The following is a 25247-nucleotide window of genomic DNA, read 5'->3' as shown; positions in this document are numbered from 1 at the left end:
GAAATGATCATCACGGTAAGTCTAGTATCTATCAGTATATGTCTATCAGTATACGTAGTTACAAAATTTTTTCTTGTGATTAGAACTTTTAAAATTGACTCAGTAATTTCAAATATGCAATATATTATTATTACCTATACTTACCAAGCTGTATTTTACATCCCTATGACTTATTTTATGACTAGAAGTCTGTCATAAGACTTCCATACCTTTGATCCCCTTTATGCATTTCCCCTAACCAGCCTCTGGCAACCACCAATTTGTTTACTGTATCTATTGAGCTTGGTTTTGTATATGTGTATGTTTTAGAGACTCCACACATGAGATCATATTATTTGTCTTTCTCCATCTGACTTACTTCACTTAGCATAATGCCCTGGAAATCCATCAGTGTTGTTCACAAAGCAACATTTCATTCTTTTTTATGGCTGAATAATACAACAGGTCTAATTTATCCATTCATCCATCAGTGGACACTTAGGTTGTATACACATCTTGGCTATTTTATAAATAATGCTGCAAAGAACATGAAGGTTCTATGTAACTTTTCAAAGGAGTGTTTTCATCTTCTTTGGATAAATATCCAGAAGTGGAATTGGTGGATCATGTAGCTAGTTCTATTTTTTATTTTTGGGATAATCTCCACACTGCTTTTCATAGGGGGCACTATTTTACATTTCTGCCAACAGTGCACAAAAGTTCCCTTTTCTCTACATCCTCACCAACACTTGTTATTTCTAGTCTTTTTGATAATAGCCACTCTTAACAGGTGGGAGGTGATATGTGAAGCATGGTTTTGATTTGCATTTCCCTCAGATTAGTGGCGTTAAGTACCTTTTCATGCATTTATTGGACATTTGTATGTCTACTTTGGAAAAATGTCTCCTGCAATCTTCTACCCTTTTTAAATCAAACTGGGTTTTTTTGTTGTTGTTTTGTTTTTATTTTTGCTACTGAGTTGTATGGGTTCTTTATGTGCTCTGGATATTAACGTCTTATCAGATATATGATTTCCAAGTATTTTTTCCCATTCAGTAGGTTGCTTTTCATTTTAATAACTATCTTCGCTTTGCAAAAGATTTTTGGCTTGATATAGTCCCACTCATTCATTTTTGCTTTTGTTGCTTTTGTTGTCAGATTCAAAAAATCATCAAGACTAAAGTCAAGGAGCTTACTGCCTATATTTTCCTCTAGGAGTTTTGTGGTTACAAATCTTATTTTCAAGTCTTTAACACATTTTGAGTTGATTTTTGTGTATGGTATGAAATACTCATCAAGTTTTATTCTTTTGCATGTGCCTGTCAAGTTTTCCCAGCACTATTTACTGAAGAGACTGTCCTTTCCTCATTGTATATTGGCTTCTTTGTTGTAAACTAACTGACCATATATGCATAAACTTCTTCTGGGCTCTTATCCTGTTTCATTTATCTATGTGTCTGTTTTTGTCAGCATATTGTTATGATTTCATAGCTTTGTAATTTTAGTTTGAAATCAGGGAGTATGGTGACTCCAACTTCATTTTTCGTTTTCAAGACTGCTTTGGGTACCTAGGGTCTCTGTGATTCCATATAAAATCAGGATGATTTGTTCTATTTCTGTAAAAAATGTCATTGAGATTTTGATAGGGATTGCATTGAATCTGTGGATCCCTTTAGGTAGTCTGGACATGTTAATAATACTCATTTTTCCAATCCATGATCACAGAATATCTTTCATTTGTGTCTTCTTCAATTTTTTTCATTACTGTCTTATATTTTTCAGTATATAGGTCTTTCACCTCATTGGTTAAGTTTATTCCTAGCTATTTAGGGATGAGTCTAACAACTCAGAAATGATGATTTCACACACATTTTTTAGATATCATTGAAACAACTGCTTTTACATAAAGAAAATAAGATTTTACAACTCTATGATACAACACAACCAAAAACAAACACAACTAAAGCAATGATAGCACAACAACACAGCTAAGCTTTTTTGATCATTGACTATGTGCCAAGTACTATTCTAAGTAATCTATGGTATTATCATATTTAACTCCCTTAAACTACAAAGCTGGCTTTGTTATGAGTTCTCTCATTTTACTTGTGAAGAAACTATTAGTCAAAGAGTTTCAGATCACTCAGTATGTAAGTGAAGAACCAGGACTAGAATCCAGGTCTTTGCTTCTAAAGTCTATACTCTTTACTGCTTTGTTTATACTGCCTGTCAAAATGTATAATGCATGGCATTCAAAGAAAAAATATCAATAAGTAGATTAAAGGAAATATTCATGTTTAAACAAAAAGCTATGTTTTGACTCGTCAAAAAATTAAATAAAATTAATACAAATCACATAATCAAACAGTAAAGAAAAATACAGCTTGTTTATACAGGGTTATGTCTATTAATTCACTAAATCACTCAAAAAATGTTCAATGAATGTCTTCTAAGTGACAGAGATTGTTGGAAATGCTGAGGGTAAACAACAGAGAACAAAACTGACAAAGCGCCTGACATCATAATGCTTATATTTTAACAATAAGCTAAAACTAAAAATAAATTATGTAATCAACTTAACAGTCACTTTTTTTTTTAAATGTTTATTTATTTTTGAGAGAGAGAAACAGAGTGTGAGTGGGGGAGGGACACAGAGAGAGAAAGGAGTCACAGAATCTTAAACAGGTTCCAGGCTCTGAGCTGTCAGCACAGAGCCCAACGCAGGACTGGAACTTGACAACAGCAAGATCATGACCTGAGCTAAAGTCAGACACTTAACCAACTGAGCCACCCAGGTGCTCCTCAACAGCCATTTAATCTAAGTTGTAAAAATACCAGGATTAGAATAATTCTTCCCTGACACAGAGCACATACCTTCAGAAATCAAAATTACAATTCTCCAAAGAGTTTTCAAATTCTTGTTACTGCAATAGCATATGAAAAAGGGATAAACAAAAGAAAGGAAGAAAAAACAAATGCAATTTTCAGGGAACATGAATAATTATCTAGAAACTCAAAGGAAGATATTAGCTAAAAAAGTAACAGAATCAGTAAAGGAATGTTGTATCTGAGTATAAAATAACTATATCTCTTCCTATACCAGCAATATTCACCTGGAAAGCATGGGGAAAAAAAAATGTCATTTTAAAGTTGTAGGAATAACAACAAGAATAAGAATGTATCACACTACATGATATTTACAACATATACGAACGTACGTATAAATAGTTTTATAACGTAGTTATAAAACTATTGGGTGATTAAAAAACATTTGACTCAGTAGAGATACGTCATTCTAATGTCATTTGACTAGATCAAAACACAACATAAAAACGTCTATTACCCCCAAATTAATTTAGAACATGTACAAAATTCCCATCAAACCACAGGAGGATTTTTTCAAAATACAGATAAAATTATTCTAAAGATCATTCTGAGGAAAGACTAAAAATAGAAAATAAAATTTTGTGGAAAAGATAATGTACAACTATGTGGACTAAATATTTTAGCAATAATTTAAAGGTTTCTGAATCTGAGAGATACGGATTTCTAATTCTTCCCTGGGGGGCAAGGCGCGGGGTGGGGGGGCGCAAGGCTGAAGATAAAGAGGAGGAGGAAGTGACCAAGATAACTGTATTAAAAACATGTTTCCAATTTCCTCTCTCAATGTTAACTTTACCTCAAGCCCTACAATCCTAGTAACCAGAGACAGTTAAAGAAATCCCCCACCCCTTTGTGTTCCTGAAATAGTTTACTACAAGGAATCATTCTTCCTCATGTGACTAGAAAAGATTCACAGATAACTCCTTTGTTTCCCTTATGACAAGGCTAGACACAGACGTTCCAAATTCCCATTCTTTGCTCAAAAATGATTACTTGAACTATTTGTACCCAATGATCTCAACAAAATATCTGTTACTGGGACTTAACCAAAGGTTAGTTACAAAGCTTCTCTACTTCCCTGAGACCCATGAACTTTGACCCACCCCCACTCTTAACCAGCATACAACCTAACAGCCCCTCCTAAGAACAGGCTGATCTCAAAGTAAAACATTCTCTGTACTATCCAATCACTCCACCTCTACCCACCTATATCTATTCATTCCACTTCCACACAACTGGTTCTTCCTAGAATATTCCCTCTTCCTTCTACGAGAAAAACTTTTCTGCCTGACTTTCTTTTTTAATTTTTTCAATGCTCATTTATTTTTGAGAGAGAGAGAGAGAGAGAGAGAGAGAGAGAATGGGAGCTGGAGGGGCAGAGAGAGAGAGAGGAAGACACAGCATCCAAAGCAGGGTCTAGGCTCCTAGCTCTCAGCACAGAGCCTGAAGTGGGGCCAAACCCATGGACCTAGAGATCACGACCTGAGCTGAAGTCAGACACTTAACCAACTGAGCCACCCAGGTGCCCCTTTTCTACCTGACTTTTAAGATACTTACAGATTCTCACAATGGTAGCATTTTCCTTATTCCAATAGTCCCCATTCCGCTATTGCAAAGGTCCCTTTCCCCATTTTTACAATAACCTTTGTGAATAAACTCTTCCTTAACAGGATTCTGGATCCGGTTTTTATTTAGCAAAAGGCTCTAATTCTGATTTAGCAATAGCAGGGCAGGGGCAGAGAAAGAGGGAGACACAGAATCTGAAGCAGGCTCCAGGCTCTGAGCTGTCAGTACAGAGACTGATGCAAAGCTTGTACTCATGAACCATGAGATCATAATCTGAGCCGACATCAGGCGCTTAACCAACTGAGCACCCAGGTGCCACTTCTAATTCTGATTTAGATAATAAAGTGTAAAAGTAAGGATAATTTAGGATCTACTTGACTAGAGGTGTAAGTGTTCATTATCAGAAGGTCAAATAAATAATACAAAAGGGAACAGAGATTCATTCATTTGCCCATTATATGGTAAGTATTGATTGGGTTATATTAATCCATTAATGAATAAACGGGGGGAAAACCACGACCAATGATTTGCGTGGTGTTAAAGGGAAAGATGAAATTAATGACAGGATATCACAAGCAAGTGTACAGACTTAGCAGGGTTAAGCTATATAAAGAGATATATATGTTCCCATAAGAACTTCTAACATAGGGAAATGAAAAGTCAGAAAAAGCATTTATTTCTGGAAATGACAGGTAAATTTAGAAGGGATGAGAGAAAAAATGGCATGGTAAAAAGCATTTTAGGCAGAGGAAAGTACACATGGGAAGGTGAAGACTAACAAATATCTAACTCTAAGATTAAACAGAACAAACAGGTTCACAGGACTTGATAAAAAGTGGTGTTTGCAGTGATTCTTGATTCATTGGCATCCAGAAGCATCAAGGCACTCTTTATAAACTTGTAGTGGCCTAGGCCACGGGACAAAAAGAGGCTGATTGTAATAAAAAACTGGTTTTGACAACATGCTCTGAGCTTTCTGTGATGTTTACTTAGCTTAAATACGGACATGGAAACCTAAGAAAATGTGAGGAAAATTACTGAATAAAGACTGTGGAATTAGGAATGTGGTATGGAAGATAAACATTTATGAAACTGACTTAGGTGCAATAATTAGAGACTATTATCTCATTCTTTAAAAAATTCTTTTACAAAGGGATTTATTATTAATTTCCTTAAATAAAAACTTAGAGTGTTTATATTTAACATAAAATGCATTTAAACTACGTCTTTATTTAAGTACCATGCTCAAATACCAAGAGACTAACATTTCTTTTCTTTTGCATTCAATTAACTATCGATTAACAATCATTATATCAATTTAAATCAACCAACAAATCTTCCAAGCTGTAAACAAAGAATTTCCAAGTCAGTAACCAAAACAATCTAGCTAACCAAGTAAACATTCAGGAGCTTAGAACAAGTTCAAATTTTATTCAACTTCTTAATCCTTGTAAGAACCAATCCACTAACCAGTTTTAGGCCCCATTGCATTATTTTCTATTTTTGAAAGAAGTTGTTGTGAGATAAATAGGTGTGAAGGAAGGAATATCTGGTATATTTTATTGCTTTAAATACAGTCTTAACAAATTGCTGGAATTACAGCTTGTTTAATTCAATTAATGGAAAATGTCCACCATATACATTTTTCAGAATGTAATAATAACTACAATTTATTGAGCCCTCATTATGTATAAGTACTGAGTTATATTGTTCATATTTTATAATTTAATTCTAACAACACACTATATTGAGTTAAGCACCACCAAAGAAAAAAATTGTGAAAGATCTTGAAATGGATCAAAAAGATTGCAGGTATTAATGGAAGCCTATGCATTTTTTTTTTTTTTTTTTTTTTTTTTTAGAGCATAGCCTTCTAGATTATCTGATTCTATGGGGTTGATACATTTTATCACCTTTGAGCTATTTTATAAGTACATAAAGTATATATTACTTAGTAATAATTCTTGTCTCTAAATCAGTAAATAAAATGTGATCCTACAGAGAGAAGTGAAACCTGCCACCCGAACAAAAAGTCAGTTTTGTAATACTTGTAGTTTGATTTCACAGACCACACGTCTCTGGACTTTGAATTTTCTTTTAAGTCAACTATACTTACCTGTTCACTCATTAATTATGAGTTAAAATTGTTGACATGTGTTCATTTTCTATGAGAGTCATAATTTTATTCTTTTAAAATTTTTAGGCTGTAAATTACTAGGATTATTCCCATTTTTCAAAACAAACAAACAAACAAAAAAACTGAAACTTGAAGAAGTTAGCTGACTTGTCCAAGTTTTTGTTTGCCCAGCTTTGCTTAACTCCACAGCACATCCCCAACACCCCTAATAACTATGCCTTGCTAAAATTTAGACTATTTTGCTTTTTACTTCATTATCTCAAGTATCTCACCATCAAAAGTACCAAAGATCAAAGAAATACTCTAGAAAAGCTGTTCTTTAATTTTTTTTTTTTTAATGTTCATTTATTTTTTGAGAGAGAGAGACAGAGTGTGAGCAGGGGAGGGCAAAGAGAGAGGAAGACACAGAATCCAAAGCAGGCTCCAGGCTCTGAGCTGTCAGCACAGAGCCTGATGCCGGGCTCAAACCCACAAGCTGTGAGATTGTGACCTGAGCCGAAGTCAGATGCTTAACTGACTGAACTACCCAGGCGCCCCTAGAAAAGCTGTTCTTTAAAAAAGATGGCAGTTGACATTTCCACTAGATAATTTAATTGGCAAAGACCATCCTGATTGTCCAACCAACTAAACAAATGAGACTTTTTTCTCCCCAGAGAGCTCTGACTTTATTTTTCAGTTCAAATAAATGAATACATTATCCATAAGACATTTATTTTAATAGTTTCTGAATTCTAATTCCAAAAAAGAATGAAAAGGAATGAAACCAAGGCAAGAGTTTTATCCCCTGGATGAAATTAGATACTGTCATTTGTAGTATTTCTTACTGAAGTTCTCTCTGTTTTGCTCTTAGGCAGCAGCAGAAACACAATCTCAAATTGTACCCATGTTTAATGTCATACCATAGAATAATGCACCACATTAAAGGTTATAAGGTATATAGTGGTAACAGAATCTCTTAATAGAAGGTATAATTAAGGGACAAAAAAATCTGAAACAAAAAAAGGAAGAAAGGAAGAATAAAGAAGAAAGGGAAGGATTGAGTGGGTACAGAAGAGAGGAAGGAAGGAGAAGATGTACACGTTTTGCTTCACATTAAAAATACCTGACATCTTTTCTTGTGGTAACCACCTCCCCAAGAGAACATGCCCCTCAAAAAGGATCTCCTGTACCCATTCCTGGAAGAAAAGAGGAAGCATAAGAAGCAGCGACTGCTGCAGATCCCCACCTCCTACTTCATGGACGTGAGGTGCCCAGGACTCTACAAAATCACCACCATCTTTAGCTATGCACAAACGGTAGTTTTGTGTGTTGGCTGCTCCACTGTCCTCTGCCAGCCTACAGGAAGAAACGCAAGGCTTACAGAAGGATGCTCCTTCAGACGGAAGCAGCACTAAAACCACCCTGAATCAAGATGAGTGGGAAACTATGCCAATAAACATATTTTCGCTAAATAAATTTTTAAAAAATTAAAAATAAATAAATAACCTCACGTAACTTAAAAAATGTCACAAACCCATTAAAAATATCATTTCAGAAAACAAAACACTGCTTTCTTCACTTTATTTTAGCTACTAAAGTCTCTCACAATCTAATTCAACAACAAAAGGTATTAATTCACATTTAAAATTTTTTCAACTGGAAGGAGAAATCACGCTTTGCATAGTCAACTTTACTTTGTAAGAACCAAATTACTTAAAATTATTCATTTATCTTAAAATTGGCACCAACAAAAACCTCCTTTTTAATGACATAAGGCTTGACAAGCCTCTGTGTTGCATCACCATCTGCCACATCCTGCTCTGATATTTATAAATACAGTTGTGCTATTGATGGTTCTACAACTGTTCCAGGTGTAAGACATTAGAATAGAGAATTCTCTTTGATCACTCCAAAGTCATTTCTTCTTTTTAAATACAAGCAGTCTGGACTGTTCTCAGGTTCCCAGAGGTATGTCTAGTAAAAAGCCTTTTAATCTCTAACTGGTTTGTTCAGGTGAAATAGGTCACAAGAAAGAGAGATAATCAGAAATATATATTAAAACAAAAAAACACACAGATTTACTGCTTTTTTTAAGAAGAAGAGAAGTATGAAGCTCTTGATTTTCATCACTTTTAATTTCTAAATACTATGGGACTTAGTTGGAGATGCGACACGGTTCTTGAAATACCAGCTCTACAATTTTTGGCCCAACATGTTTGTTTATTCAAATATAATTTTTGAAACTTAAAAAAAATGTTTTTAGGAACTCAATGTATGTAGTCTGGGCTTTAAAACATAATTCTGAAAGCTGGTTCATTACATGACATTGCATCAAAGAAAAAAAAAACAAAGCACTCCTCCTCTCTCCTCCAGGTAAAATCCTGTATAAAAATATAAACATCCGGGGCGCCTGGGTGGCGCAGTCGGTTAAGCGTCCGACTTCAGCCAGGTCACGATCTCGCGGTCCGTGAGTTCGAGCCCCGCGTCAGGCTCTGGGCTGATGGCTCAGAGCCTGGAGCCTGTTTCCGATTCTGTGTCTCCCTCTCTCTCTGCCCCTCCCCCATTCATGCTCTGTCTCTCTCTGTCCCAAAAATAAAATAAAACGTTGAAAAAAAAAATTTAAAAAAAATATATATATATATATAAACATCCTGGTACTTAGTTCTCTCAAAATTTAATTAAAAACAAAACAAAAACTTGGTTAAACAAAACTTGGTTAAATTTGCATTAGTAGCAGGGCGCCTGGGTGGCGCAGTCGGTTAAGCGTCCGACTTCAGCCAGGTCACGATCTCGCGGTCCAGATCCGGGAGTTCGAACCCCGCATCAGGCTCTGGGCTGATGGCTCGGAGCCTGGAGCCTGTTTCCGATTCTGTGTCTCCCTCTCTCTCTGCCCCTCCTCCATTCATGCTCTGTCTCTCTCTGTCCCAAAAATAAATAAAAACGTTGAAAAAAAATTAAAAAAAAAATTTTTCATTAGTAGCTAAATAAAAATACGGAAGCTTATCTAACTGGGAACGAGAGGAGAAACTGGAAAACCAGAAAGTTGATGATCAGAGAACCAGGTTAGGACTTAAAAGACAGAGGTAAGGATATAAGAATTCAAGAAGAGACCAAGTTAAATGTTTAATGCTTATGTGAAGAAAAAATTCAGATCTATTACTGATAGTTTTATACATGTGATCAAGGAACAACATCTGTAATGAGAGGTGTCATTGCTACTAACGAAAGACAAATAGAAAGAGGGGTAAGGAACATATACAATTTTAGTAGTTTCCATGAAATGATTTAGACTACAGCAAATAAAGAAGTATTATCTCATGTGGGACCCAAGGAATTTTACAAAAATCCCCTACCCCTGGACAAGCAGAGCAAGACTAACTACATTTTGTGCTACACCCACCATCTCATATATAACCCCCACATGACCTACTTATTGCTTAAGACACTCCCCCACCCTAGTCAAGCCGCTGAGCACACCCTTACTGGAAACTGGCTCATTTAGGAATGCAGAACCCCTAACCGCCAAAGAATGTAAACCCCGCCTTTTGCGCGCCAATTCCGACCAGAGTGATAGGCTAGTTCAAACAGTTACTATAGGGTAAATTGTAATTCAATTGGCCACCTGCGTGTGGACTGACATGAATGTACAACTTTCTGTGTGTGTTACAATCTCATTGGCTACCGGCCCCCATAAAACTGCTACACCTCATAACCTAGGGGACCAAGTCCCTGCTCCGCTGTGTCAGGTATACTTGGGCCCAAGCTCGAGCTTGCAAATAAACACTCGTGCGTTTGCATCGGTATCGGCTCCTTGGTGGTCTCTCGGATTCGAAATCAGGGGCATTACACTCATCCCAAAGATCTCTGCTTCAAATGAGAGAAAAATATGCTTTATTTACAAAGATGGCAGGTACTAAAATAATAGAAAAATGGTTACTCTTAATTATTGAATAGAGTCATAAAAATTCAGATAGCCTCAACATTTTGGGGGATAACAGAGAGAAGCAATAATTTACTCTGTTAAAAAGAAAAACCACAAGCCCAAAATGAAGTCACTTATGTTAAGAGCCCCACGTGAGCAAATCAAGACTTAATACCTAACCTAACTACAGTTTCTGTACCCCCAAAAATGTAACATTTAACCAGTCAATATGAAATTTCCTGGTCAGCACTGGGAAATGTACTGATAGACCCTTTTCATTCCCCTTAGGAGGGCAACATTCTTTCCTAATAGTTTCCTTTTTTTCTATTCCTTTTCTGCCTTTAAAAACTGATCCTGGGGAACCTGGGTGGCTCAGTTGGTTAAGCCTCCAACTTCAGCTCAGGCCATGATCTCACAACTCAGGAATTCAAGCCTTGCATCTGGCTCTTTGCTGTCAACACAGAGCCTGCTTCAGATCTTCTGTCCCCCTCTCTCTCTGCCCACCCCCCACTTGCATTGTTTCTCAAAAATAAACATTAAAAAAATTAAAAACTGAAATGAAATAAAATAAAAATAAAATAAAAACTGTTCCTTTCCTGCAGCTCAACAGAGCTCTCCTCTACTTGTGAGATGGGATGCTGCCTAACTCACAAATCATTTAAAGAAGCCAATTAGAGCTTCAAATTTACTTGGTTGAGTTTTGTTGTTCAACAATTCTAATGATGATCTGCCTATAGTTCAGTTAACAAAGGATAAGAAGACACTTAAAATATTTGATTAGATGCCCAGAACAATAACAAACTTTTAATGACTACAGAACATTAGAAAAATCAGTAAATTAACTTGCAAGAAACATAAAAACAAGTGAACCTACATAACTTAAAACAACATAGAAATACTTTGGAATACCTCATATACCTGGTCATCAGGCTTCTAAAAAATTTAATTATTCAGAAAAAAGCATAAATGTCCAAGGATCAAAAAGGTATCTAAACATCAAGAAAAATTGCTGTCTCTAAGAAGCATGAAAGAACAAGTTGGTTTACTCAGAACTACATTTAAAATGATGGATACTTGATTTTCCCTGACAACCTCCAATTCTTTCAAAATTAAAGCTGACTGGAGGAAGTGGACAGGGTTTATGAAAACACTCAAAACCTCACACATATAGACGAGTCAAAACTGAAGTCTTCTAAGGAAGAGAGAAAAATCTCCAGTAAGGAGAGAAATCAGAAGTTCCAGTTAAAACACCTGGTTTTAAATTCTGCTTTACCTAGTTACTTATCGTGGCATATTTTTGTCTCTTATTTAATCAGAATCCTTCCTTATCACTAAAACGAAGACATCATCTGGTCTATCTCCTAAGCTGTTGTGAGGATCTAGGTTTTGAGAGAGTACACAGTAGCATAAAATAAGGATTGCAAAGAGGTAAGTAAGTTAAGTAGTCCAGGTTTAAGAAAACCAATAGCCCAGTGTGGGAATATGAAACAATAAGCCACTGGTCTTAAGGTAGAGTAAGCAAGTTTTTAGAATGCTAATCCAAGAATGAACATACCAGACAAAAAAAAAATTTTAATATGATAAATAACTGTGGAACAAACTGGTAGCTCAAAACCTGTTCTACAGAAACATCAAGAAGAAGAAGAAGAAGAAGAAGAAGAAGAAGAAGAAGAAGAAGAAGAAGACGACGACAACCACCACCATCAAGCAGACTAGCATACATATTATGGAAATCCAAGGAGAAAGAGAGAGGCAAATACAAAATATTTAAAAATAAGATGGCCTAAAACTTCCCAATTTTGAGGAAATACATGAATTTACACATCCAGAAGCCCAATGAACTCCAAGGAATATGAATTCAAAGAGATCCATACTAAGACTTGACCAAACTATCAAGAATCTTAAAAACAGAGAGAGAAGTGGATAAATAAGATTAAAAGCTGACTATCAGTAACCACGGAGGCCAGAAAGCAGTGAGATGATATTTAAAATGCTAAAAGAAATGTAAACCAACAATTCTATATCCAGCAAAACTATTCTTTAAGAATAAAGGAGAAATTGAGACATTCCCAGATAAACAAAGCTAAAGGAGTTTGTTAATAGTAGACTTGTCTTGCAAGACATGCTTAAAAGGAGTTCTTGAGACTGAAATGACACTAGATAGTAAACTGAAGACATAACAAAAGATAAAGAACACTGGTAAAGGTAACTGTATAGGTAAATATAAAAGCCAGTATTACCACACTTTTGGTTTGCAACTCCTGTTTTATTCCTGTAGGAATTAAAAGGCAAATGAATAAAATAATTATAAATCTATATTAATGGGCAATGTATAAAGATGTAATTACTGACAATAACAATATAAAGGGGGAGGATGGAAAGAGAGTTTTCAAAGGAAGGGACTGTTGTATGCCACTGAAACTAAGTTGGTAGTAATTAAACTAGGTTGTTATAAGTTTAGTATGTTAATTGTAATCCCCAAAGTAGTCACTAAGAAAATAACTAAAACACATACACAAAAGAAAATAAGAAAATCAAAATGGTACACTACCAAAAATAAAAAACATACAAATGAGTACTTGACATGGACTGAATTGTGTCCTCCCCAAATTCATACGTTGAAGCCCTAAGCCCCAGAATTTAAGAATGCACTGTATTTAGAGAAAGGGCCTTTAAAGTGATAAAAAAGTTAACATGTGGCCCTTATGATGGATCCTAATCCAATTTGACCATTGTCCTTATAAAGTTAGATACAAACAAATAGACACCAGGGGTATGCACAGAATTACAATTATGTGAAGAGGTAGCAACAGGAGAGAGGAGGCAGAAGAAATTAAAGCTGCTGACATCTCAGTCTTGGACTTCTCACCTCCAGAACTATTAGAAAATAAATATCTCTTGGATAACCACTCAGTCTGTGGTACTGTTATGGCAGCCTGAGTAAACCAATACAGTACCTATTTGAAAGAACATATTATTCTGCATTATTTACTTTTCTGTAACATGAGTGCTATTTAAATGAAACAACAGGAACAATTAACAGTGGCAATCAGTAAAAATTAAAAGTAGGACTAATCAAAAAATGTGTCAGAAAATATAATAATCATTATTATGTTTCTTTTGATAAAATAAATTCAGCAACTTATTTTATCTTTTTTTTAACTCTATTGGAATTTAAATTTTATAGGCCACATTTTTATATTCTTAATATATATAAATGTAACTAAGATTAAAAAAAATTTTTTTTAACATTTATTTACTTTTGAGACAGAGAGAGACAGAGCATGAACAGAGGAGGGTCAGAGAGAGAGAGGGAGACACCGAATCTGAAACAGGCTCCCGGCTCTGAGCTGTCAGCACAGAGCCCAACACGGGGCTCAAACTCACGGACTGTGAGATCATGACCTGAGCCGAAGTCGGACGCTTAACCGACTGAGGCCACCCAGGTGCCCTCTAAGATTTTTTAAAAGAAGAGAAAAAAAAGTGGGATTAAACAAATATTACCAGTATTTAGAAAAAATAACAATGACATGTTTCTTTTTGTCCCATGAAATAAAATAGTTTCATGCTTTGTGTCTCCTTTCCAATAATAACACTTCCCTGTACCGAGTAGAACCCTTCTTTTTAGTGTGGTAAAATTGAGTATCATTAAATGTAAATTTCATTTTGACCACTCTGCTTGTATCAAGTCCATATTCTTGGTGTCAGTCCTGTGATGATATCAAGCTAAATACCCTCTCAATAAGCACAGAATACTTAGGATTGTAATTACTAGTAATGGCAGGTACTTAGATATGTAAGAAATTGTTTCAAACTCCACAAAACATCCATCTATTTTGAATCTAAATGCTTGTTTTGGTATTCCAACTGTTAATCAATCATGTCTTTTGCCTTGATAAATTAATTATCTTTGCTTTCCATGTGTAAAATAAATATCATTTCAGAAGCACACTAGTAATTTCAATTTATGCTATCAAAGTTGCATTCCAAATGAGTTACAGTTTTAGTAAAGACATTGAGAGGATCTTATTTAACTTGGCTGTCCTTTTGTGGTGACTTTTTTTCTCCACCTTGAGTTAGGAAGCAGTCATGTTACACAAAAAATGAGACATTTGTTTGTTGTATAAGTTTTTTCTAGTCTCCTTATGGCTTCTTCAAATATCATCAAACATTTTTGGAGAAATGGCATAAAAATTTCTGTTTTAGTATAATCTTTTTCTCCGTTCTCATCCTCAATGTATTGCCAAATTAGACAAGGACATTCTTCCTGTCTCACACTTTAAAAATATTTTACTGCAGGATATCTTTTCTAAGTCCAACAACAATTATAGCCATTCTTTAGGCACATGTCCAAGGAGGCTATCTCCTTCCATTTCTTTAAAGTCAAAAATCACATTAAGTGTACCTGTACATATTGAGAACATTGAAAAGTGCCCTAAAATGTTCACTATGAAAGCTTCAATATCAGAAGTAAGCAAATCACATCACATTTTAGCAGTGCTATATACAAAGGGCGCAAAACACTTTGCAGATAAGATCTTTTATTTTATTTTTTAAAAAAATTACACTGAATGAAATTGTCCAAAATTTAAATTTGCACTGTCTGTCAAATACACAGATGAGTAAAGTCTAGAATTATATTTGGACATCTCAACAATCTTGTTTTATGTTGCCTGTGGTTTCACTAAAATCTTTAAGAATATGATTTAACAGACTTAACAAATCAAAGTATCTAAGAACTAAACGGAACATTTTCTGGTTGATATGATTTGCCATATCGATGGATATGTCAAAGTGTGGTTGTTGGTTAGATCCATCAAAATGAGCTCTACATTGATTGTGAAATGTTAAACTTTATTCCCTGTATGACTTTTAGTTCTTCTTTCATAGAAGTTTTGATCTTTGCAAATTAATGCTCCCTTTCATTATATTTCCCTTTGACATATTTTTCCACAGCTACCATGTAAAGTATTATTAAACCACAGAACAAGGAGAAATTCACCTAACCATGGTATTGTGTGGGGAAGTTACCTTGAAGCACTATGTACCTCCACGTACATAAATACGCCAGCTATTCCAGAGGGCAAAGAACAAAAAGGGCCTACCAACTAAATCATGATGTTTACATTACACATTTATTCATTTAAAACAAACAGCAGGAAGCAAGGGGAAAAGCTGGGGTTAAGTTAACACTCACGGTATAACACCTTAGGATGCAATCAAGTTATAAAGGACCTCAACTAGCTGAATGTTCACCTATTTCCCAAACTACTTGATTATTTACTATCTATACTTAAAAAAAATCCCATGACTTTTGTCTCAATCTTATAAGCTACCAGTTTATTATCTATGAATCCTATCCACCCTGTTTTTCTTATTTCAATGGAAGAACTGAATATTTCAAAATATGTATTATATAAAACACATAGATACAGAAAATATATATTTGACATGGTATATACCATCAAAAAATATGTAGAATTAAGTATCTGTGAATAGATGATCCCTGAATTCTTACCATATCATATATTTTATCCTATTTTAGATCTCCAGTTCACAGAATCTGGCAGACATTGTGAGCATAGGTCTATGGGGCTTATAGTTGCTGCCCAGTACGTGCTTCTTTAATAACGTAGAGTGATAGAAAAAATGGAAATCAATAATCAAGTTGTTTTGTGGGTGAAGGAGAACTCGAATGGAAAGAAAAATCCCGAACCAACCAATCAAACACATTAATACAAAACAAAACCCAGTACTTTCCCTGGTGGGTATCCCTGTCAACTCCTTTCTAGTGTATTTGCCTATACTTTTTAGACCACTCTAAACTAAACCTCAATGTCCTCATTCAACAAGACCATATCAGAATTAGATATAACTAAGACCATATCAGGATCAGCCACTCTAAGGTTCTAACTATATTTTCAGATTTTTCTTAAAATTTAGACAAGAGAACTTAAGTTATCTAGCACAATGACTAGCACATATACCAGGAGCTCAATAAATATGTGCTTTATGTACAAATGAATCAGTTCCTCCTATTACTGACTTTCAAGGAAAATCTGAGAAATTGTCCTTCTAAAGGCAAGTACTTCTAAAGTACTGCTTTTGAAAACTGTGGTTATCCTAGACACAAATTATAATTTGGTAATTATGTATTTGGATTATCAGTCAGATGGAAAGGAAAAGTACTCTCAAAATATTAGGGGAACTGAAAAGCAAACAAAATCTTCAACTGAGGGCTAGATTGAAATTAGTATTTTTAAGTAGAGGAGAGCCACAATTCCTGTCCATAAATGGGTAAATTTAAGTTTTGTTAAGATAAAGAAAATTCAGAAAAGCCATACAGTTTAATTATATTTAAAAAACTAAGAACTTTGGCACAGTAAAATACACCACAAGCAGATTTTAACTATGAATAATAATTACTTTCAACAGATAATTTCCATAAAATATAAAGTATTTCCATAAGTCATTAACACATTAAAAATTATAAAATAAACAGTGAATGAATTCAATAAGTAATTAAGAAGAAATATGTGAACAATAAACATATTAAAGCATGTTTAAGCTTACCAATAATCAAAGGAATACCAATTAAAGTAAGATAATTTTTGCTGATTAGATGGACAATGATTGCTAAAATCCCAATTCAAAACCAACAAAACTATTCTGTAGCAATAAAATATAGATTGGAACAATTATGTACAATGACCATAAATCTAGAATCATTTCGAATCTATTTCTTTGTAACTTTTAAAATAATTAACCAACCTGTGCCACTTTAATAGAATTCTGGGTAGAACCACCAGCATGATATTCGACTTTGAATTTTTTTACAAGTTCATCAAACCTACAAGAAAATCACAGTAGAAAAAAGTAAGTTAGCATCTGTCAGTTGTCACAATGCAAATTCTTCTGATTAGAAGCACACTGAATCACCATTAGTAAAATATTTTCAATTATATAATTATGTTGAATAAATGAATTAAAATATATATAAAAAACAAGCATGCTGAATTTGTACTTATGAAAATTTTTCTACAAATGTACAATTACAAGAATTTAAAATATATAAACCGTCCATAATTAACCACTATACTAAAAAAGGTAAAAATACAAATTCATAAATTATTACTTATAAGCAATGCATATTTTCCCATATTAAATGTTGATCTCTAGAATCCTTACAAATGTAAATTCTAGTAAGTTTAAAAAGTTTTAGATATCATAAAGACAATTAGTTTAAAATGTAAAGAACTGGGAAACCACACATTAAGGTATGATTCTAGGCAAGCTGCTTGGTGACATAATTTCTGTATCTGCCATATAAAGACACAGACAGTAGTGATCTAAAGCTTTATCTAAATATCTAAATATCTAAAGCCATTATTTTGGCATCTGATAAAAGCTATAGAACTTCTCTCCAGGAAAATACATACATCCACTACACATGAAACTTTCATGTACCCAGGCAAAAAACTACGGACACTGATTTGAATAAATCTCAAATTAGATGGCCTTTATTAACCTGGATTTCAAATCAATATTCCTTACTGCATGTCTTTAGCATGTTAGAGATATCCAAGGGGCGTAAGTATGTACTTTAATTTCAAAGGACTAAGAAGCTTTGGAGGGAGACAAGGATGAATACACATGAGAAAATACAGAAAATCAGAAACCATCAAATTACCAAAAAACAGAATATATGCAATGTAGACAGCAAGTGCTAGAGGAGGTTGGTCAAAAAAGGGAGATTGGGATATGAATAGAATATTCAAGGGAGGTTTCAGTATTGACAAGTATTTTCAAAACTTTAAAAACAAAGTACAGAAGTAGATCCTTTCACTAAAATGAAACATTTCACAGAACCTCAAAATACCAAAAAGACAAATACAGATATGGTTATATTAGGAATAGGAAAAATGGAGTTATACCCACTCCCAAACATCCAACTACCTTGGGATTCCATCTGTAAAACACCAAGATGACAATAAACACAACTAGCAAACCTGCCCAGAATTTTGACAGCAGAATTCGTATGCCACTAATAATACCAATGTAATAATAACAGTAGAAAAGGCAAAATATATAGGCACAGATGCAGAGGTAGGTAGCTGCAGTAGCTCAAGGGAAGTTCCCTTCTACTTAGGTACTTTTTTTTTTTAATGTTTATTTATTTTTTAGAGAGAGAGAAAGAGACAGAGCACGAGCAGAGGACAGCAGAGAGAGAGGGAGACAGAGAATCTGAAGCAGGCTGCAGGCTCCACACTGTCTGCACAGAGGCTGATACAGGGCCCGAATCCACAAACCATGAGATCATGACCTGAGCTGAAGTCGATGCTGAACCAACTGACCACCCAGGTGCCCCTCTTCCACTTACTTTCTGAACTAGACAGATACCAGTTAAGCGTGATGTTAGAGATTGGAGAAGAAAGGGAGAGTGAATGGATAAAGTAAATATACAGTGATCAATTGCTAGGCTCATTTGAGGTTCCTCCACTGTCAAAAGCCAATTCCTCCAAAGGTTTTGGATCGTATTTGTAGTGGGTTGAATTGTGGCCTCCATAAAGATATGTTCCCCCATAACCAGTGAATGTAACCTTATTTAGAAAAGAAGGCTTTGGAGATACAAGTAAGTTAAGGAGCTTGAGATAAGATCTTCCCTCCTACATTACCCAGGAGAGGCCTCAGTAAGAAGTCTTCTCATAATGGACAGAAGAAAAGACACAAAGGAGGAGACCATGTGAAGATGGAGGCAAAGACTAGAGTGATAAGGAGCCAAGGAATGCCAACACCCACCAAAAGCTGGAAGAGGCAAGGGAGGCTACAGACATTCAAATTTAAACTAATAAAGTTAAATAAAATTTAAAATTCAGTTCTTCAGGGGCACCTGGGTGGCTCAGTTGGTTGAGTACCTGACTCTTGATTTTTGGCTCAGGTCATGATCCCAGGGTTGTGGACAGAGCCCAGCATTGGGCTCGCACTGAGTGTGGAACCTGCTTAAGATATTCTCTCTCTCTCTCTCCCTCTGCCCTACTTGCATGCTCTCTAAAATAAAAAACTAACTTGGGGCACCTGGGTGGTTCAGTCAGTTAGGAGTCTGACTTCAGCTCAGATCACGATCTATCTCACGGTTTGTACTTCTATATAAATGTACAACTAGATGTCAATTTCCAAATAACAATTTGTAGTGATTTTGACTAGGACTGTATTAAAGATATATATGGAAGTTATAACCTTTCTAATATTAAACTGACTAATACCTGATCACAGTGTACATCACAATATATTTATTTAGGTCTTTAGTACTTCTCAATTAGTTTCATAATTTTTGCCATAAATCTTGTGCATCTTCTATTCAAGTCACTATTATTTCCTGCTTTAATACTACTAGAAGTAATATTTGTTTAAACCTAGTTTTTATTTGTTGCTGGTGTTCAGAAATATAATTCTTTTTTTTTAATTTTTTTTTAACGTTTATTTATTTTTGAGACAGAGAGAGAGAGAGCATGAACAGGGGAGGGTCAGAGAGAGAGGGAGACAGAATCTGAAACAGGCTCCAGGCTCTGAGTGGTCAGCACAGAGCTCGACGCGGGGCTCGAACTCACGGACCGCGAGATCATGACCTGAGCCGAAGTCGGACGCTTAACCAACTGAGCCACCCAGGCGCCCCAATATAATTCTTTATATAACAATTTTTACCTACCCAAGTTGCTAACATCTCTAGTTCCAATAATTATCTGTTTTTGCCGGATATAACTTTTGTGAACAGTGACATTTTTTCTCTATTTTTCTTGCCTTAGTGCAAAGACTGAGGACCTCCAGCATAACATGCACAGATAACAGTGGATAGTAATGGGCAAACTTAGGCTTATTCCAAACTTTGACCTAATAAATCCTAATGAATCCTGGTGAATGGCTAAGTCTTAGAGGAAGTATTTAATCTTTCACTTCATTTTTACTGTATGTATGCACTGCTTCTACTAAAGAGTTAAAAATTTTAAAATGTTAGACCTCTATCTACTGATATTTTCCATATATTTCAAATGTATAATACAACCCAATAGAATTAAAATATACCTGTGTATATTACAAACAAAATTACCCAATATATACATATATGTGTGTGTATATATACATATATAAATAATATATAAAATATATGATTATAATAATAATATGTAATATATATAAAGGATCTAGAAAAGTACAACCAAGGAGTTAACAGTGGTTAGCTCCAAAGTAGGAGGAATTATGGATCTTGTATACATTTATTTCGACTGTGTAATAAGCATAATAAACTGCTTTGTAATGAAGACACTTTTTACTTCATTTTATAGTGGAAGAACATAACAATTTTCTACACAAGTATCTAAAAAGAACTACATATAGGACAAAGCAGAATAAAACATAGAGCAGAGAAGTGAGTGATTCTGAATGAAAGAGGCAGGAAAAATTTAACACTTGAACTGAATTTGACAGATAAGGGAGAAAAAATATTCAGGACTGAGGGTAAAACAAAAATATGACATATTCAGGAAACAATTTAAACACAGACTAAAATATAGGTCAAAATCAAAGTAGTAAAAACTGACAAACATAACTCTCTCTGCCACGCTAATAAATGTAGACATTATTCAGTACGCAAGGAGAAATTACTAAACTCTGTTTGCCAACAGTGTGAAAAACAGACTTGTTTTGTTGTTTAATGAAGTCAGCGCTGTTTGGAGGACAGTGTAGAATAAAGACAGGCAGATTGCCACTTTTCAAATAGTTCATACCAAAGATCAGACGTTGTGCTAAGATGCTAGAGAGATATTATTAAACTAAGGAAGCATTTCTGAAGTTGAAGACATAACACGTGATAAATAGCTGCAAGCAGAAGATGTGGTAGAGGAATGACAATTCTGAGATTTCTAGTTTGGATGACCAAGTGGATGATGTTGAGAAGGTAAATACAAGAGAGAAAAGAAATTGTATGGAACAAAGGGAATTCCTATATAGTAACAAACAAACCAAGAAACATTTCTATTTAGGGAAGTGATTCTAAGGAGGCAAGATTTGTTTCTTTTTATCTCTTGCAGGGATTAGGAACATAAATTACAACCAGATTTTCTCTCTATACTTTTCTAGCTGACACAAAATTTTGTTTGTCAGTAAATGGTCTACTTTGTGTCAAAACTACCAATGTAGTCAATGGAAAATACCTTGAAAAGATGAAGGACTATGTATCTTTAATGAATAAAACCATAAATTCAGGCTGAAACATTAATGAACTTCAAACTATGATTATAATTTGATAGGTAAATAATCTAATCAATTATGTGAAAATATTAAGTATTTCCTATGTTGTTTAGAGATGAAATTGTTTAAAAACTTTATATTTTATGGGAAACTTCAACATATTTCTATTATGTGATTTTTTTCTACAGGGAGTAAAGTGGCAATTTAGTACATAATAGATTCATTCTTTCTCCTTTTGGTTAAGCTTCTTTGTCTAAATGGAGTGGGCATATCTAACACTTCAATCAAATGACTGACAGAAGTGAAAGAACAATAGCTGATCCATTTTCCTACTAGCAGTCTATTTGTGAAACCCAAATTAATAAAATATATACAGCTTTCATGTTTAAAAACTTCCAGAGAGAATGTTACTTAAATAAAATGCTACAGAAAAACTGGATTCGGTGCTTATCCAACTTCCAGATGAGAGTTTCCAAACAATGGAAGTAAAAAATGAATAAAAACAAATTTGATAATGTAAAAATATTTAAAATTTTTCTCTATAAAAGCAAAATTAAACAAATCCAAGCAAATTAAATATAAAGAAATTTTACAATATGAAAAATGGTTATTACATTTACTTTATATAATTTAAAAAAATATCTTAAGATATTATTATGTATTTTCTTATTTTAATAAATTAATTCAATTTTTAAAATGTTAATTTAATATTCTCATAGGGAAGAGAAATGAAAATATTAAGGCTCAGATAAATGGACAAATTAACAAAAAACAAAAGAATGGATGTTCAGAACAATCAGAGATGCATTTCACATATTCATTATTTTTTAATGAAATTATTAACAAAAATGACCAGAAGAAAATACATTAACATGCCAAAGGTATTTTTTATATAAGCTTTCTCCTTTTTTATATTTCCTACCATTTACTCATGTGCTTATATTCATTTTATAATGAAAGTGGTTTTATTAAAGAAAACTTTTAAATATAAATTAATGTCACTGGAATGTAATTCAGAATTTCTTGTGGACTAGCCTCAAGAAAAAAAAAAAAAAAAAAAAAAGCAATATGCCATATACTCCTAAAGAAGTTTTTGTACTTGTTCTGATAATGAATAGAACTGAAATTCTAAGTAATGCTTTCCACTCTCATATCACATATTATTACTTTATAAACAACTGATAATTCCTGACAATTAATACGATAGTTATTTATATGTTTTGCTATTTGAGAAGAAAAGTAACATACAAGGAAGTGGAGAAACTTTCAAACACTAATGTTTGGTAGGCAAAGCTGTGACCACTAGTCTTCTGATGCTGGGTTTAATATTAAATCTTCTGAGATACAGGACCACCTCAGCATGGTACTGTACACAAGAAAAGATATCAAATGATACAATCATATATGGTGGGGCACTTGGATGGCTGAGTTGGTTGAGCATCCAACTTTTGATGTTGGCTCAGGCCATGATCCCAGGGTTGGGGGATAGAGCCCTGCTTCACACTCAGTGAGGAGCCTGCTTAACATTCTCTCTCTGTCTCTCTGTCTCTCTCTCTCTCTCTCTCCCTTCCTCCCTGTGCCCCTCTCCCCCGATCATGATCACTCTCTCTGCCCAAAAGAAAAAAAAAAAAAAAAAGAAATGATCACATATGGAATTTAAAGTCTACTAAAAGATAGCACTGACTTCCTGTAAAAATAAAAGTAATATTGAAGATCATAAGCGTGCTACTAGCAGCAGAAAACAGCTTGTAAATGTAGAAAGCTGGGCAGTGACTCAATGACTAACTTAAACAAAGTAACATAATCTACCATTAGAATAAATCCCTTTAGCACTGGTATGAAGGTACAACTATTAATAGAAATAAATGTGGGAAGGTATATTACAAAGAGATTCACCTTTTCAGAAACAGTAATTATACTAAGTACAACATGAGCAGATAAGTTATGGGAAGGTCAGTAACTGAAAATTTTAGTGGAACAGAATTAACTGATGCTATAACTGAAAAGAGAGCAGCTAGTTTTGCTGATTATTAAAGTGTACTCATTGTTTCCTAAGACTTCCAACTAGTTTGCACTTTTTTAAAAAGTTGTTTAATGTGTATTCATTTTTGAGACAGAGAAAGACAGAGTGCAAACGGGGGAGGGGCAGAGACAGAGAGAAAGACATAGAATCTGAAAGCAGGCTCCAGGTTCTGAGCTGGACAACACAGAGCCTGATGCAGGGCTCGAATTCATGAACCGTGATATCATGACCTAAGCCGAAGTCTGACACTTAACTGACTGAACCACCCAGGCGCCCCAACTAGTTTCCACTTTGTAAAATGAGGAACAAACAGTAACTGATGTTTCAATGCATTTTAAGAGGTAGATTAATAACAGCATAAATACATACAAAGTCTCACACAATATATACAATGCAATAACCCTGCTCTGCTTAGAAAATTTAGTGCTCACAACTAAAGAATACCCACTACACAAGAGTAAAGAAAATCAGGGGTGTGAAAGGTAAGGAGGACAATCTTTTTTAGAAGGTGATAATGAAACAGTGTATATTCACTATACCTTAGAAAAACAATCCCAGGACTCTTAATACCACTATGATCCATACATTTAAAATCTAATGAGGGGCGCATGGGTGGCTCAGTTGCTTAAGTATCTGACTTTGGTTCAGGTCATGAATTCTCTTTCGTGAGTTCAAGCCCCGAGTCAGGCTCTGTGCCGACAGCTCAGAAACTGGAGCCTGCTTTGGATTCTGTGTCTCCCTCTCTCTCTCTGCCCCTCCCTCACTTGCACTCTGTCTCTCTCTCTCAAAATTAAATGTTAAAAAAAAAAAAAATGAAATGAAAAAGCCTTACTCCTGTAACCTAAGGATCAAAATGCTCCAGTTCAATTTGGAAGATTCAAAAAAAGCTTCAAAATCTAGGGTATTTTGAATTCCTATCTTCTTCATTCAGTTTTTAGGTTAAGAAACTTCTTTCAAATAACTTTTTTTTTAAGCCTAATCAAATAACCCAGACAATACTGTAAGTTGGCAAGACCAATGGCAAAATTATATAAATGTGAGAAACTTAATAGGAAATTTTTGAAATATAAATTTTTTATTTTCTGACATTCCTGAAAAGGTGACTTATTTTGTTACTAAGCTATTATATTCTTCATATTATATAACATTAATTCCTGACAAGTCTGACAACCTATGTTTAGTCTGAATAGTGAGTCTTGCATAGTGAGTCTAGCAAATAAGGGTACCAAAGCATTGTTCATAATTTCTGACTTAAATATGATTGACCTAATATTTCAAAATATACTTATTGTTATAGGAGACTTTTTAATATTTATTATAATATTAACTTTCCAAAGGATATAATATCCAATATATATTAAAAACTTTCAAAACTCATTAATGAGGAAAAAATCCAATAAAATGGCAAAATATTAATAGCAACATTTCCAAAGAAAAGATACAGATGACAAACAAGCATAGATTTTAATATCATTGGTCATTAAAGAAAATCCAACTTAAAACCATAAGGAAAT

General features: G+C 34.3%; 2 protein-coding genes across 6 annotated transcripts in view; one reads left to right on the top strand and one right to left on the bottom strand.

The window, feature by feature from the left end:
• The window catches only part of ADK (adenosine kinase), a 523245-nt gene that overhangs the window by 337743 nt on the left and 160255 nt on the right, over window positions 1–25247 (bottom strand). For all 5 annotated transcript variants that reach the window (XM_045040997.1, XM_045040996.1, XM_019813326.3 and 2 more), the window contains one exon: window positions 17238–17316. In XM_045040997.1, coding sequence (XP_044896932.1) covers window positions 17238–17316 — 79 coding nt within the window. The remainder of the gene's footprint in view (window positions 1–17237; window positions 17317–25247) is intronic.
• LOC101090551 (40S ribosomal protein S27-like) lies at window positions 7708–7959 on the top strand. The gene has a single exon (XM_045041000.1). The coding sequence runs from the start codon at window positions 7708–7710 to the stop codon at window positions 7957–7959; it is 252 nt and encodes an 83-aa protein (XP_044896935.1).

The sequence above is a fragment of the Felis catus genome, chromosome D2 (assembly GCF_018350175.1).
Source record: "Felis catus isolate Fca126 chromosome D2, F.catus_Fca126_mat1.0, whole genome shotgun sequence".
Classification (NCBI taxonomy): Eukaryota; Metazoa; Chordata; class Mammalia; order Carnivora; family Felidae; genus Felis; species Felis catus.
This window is presented reverse-complemented; position numbering and strand designations above follow the sequence as displayed.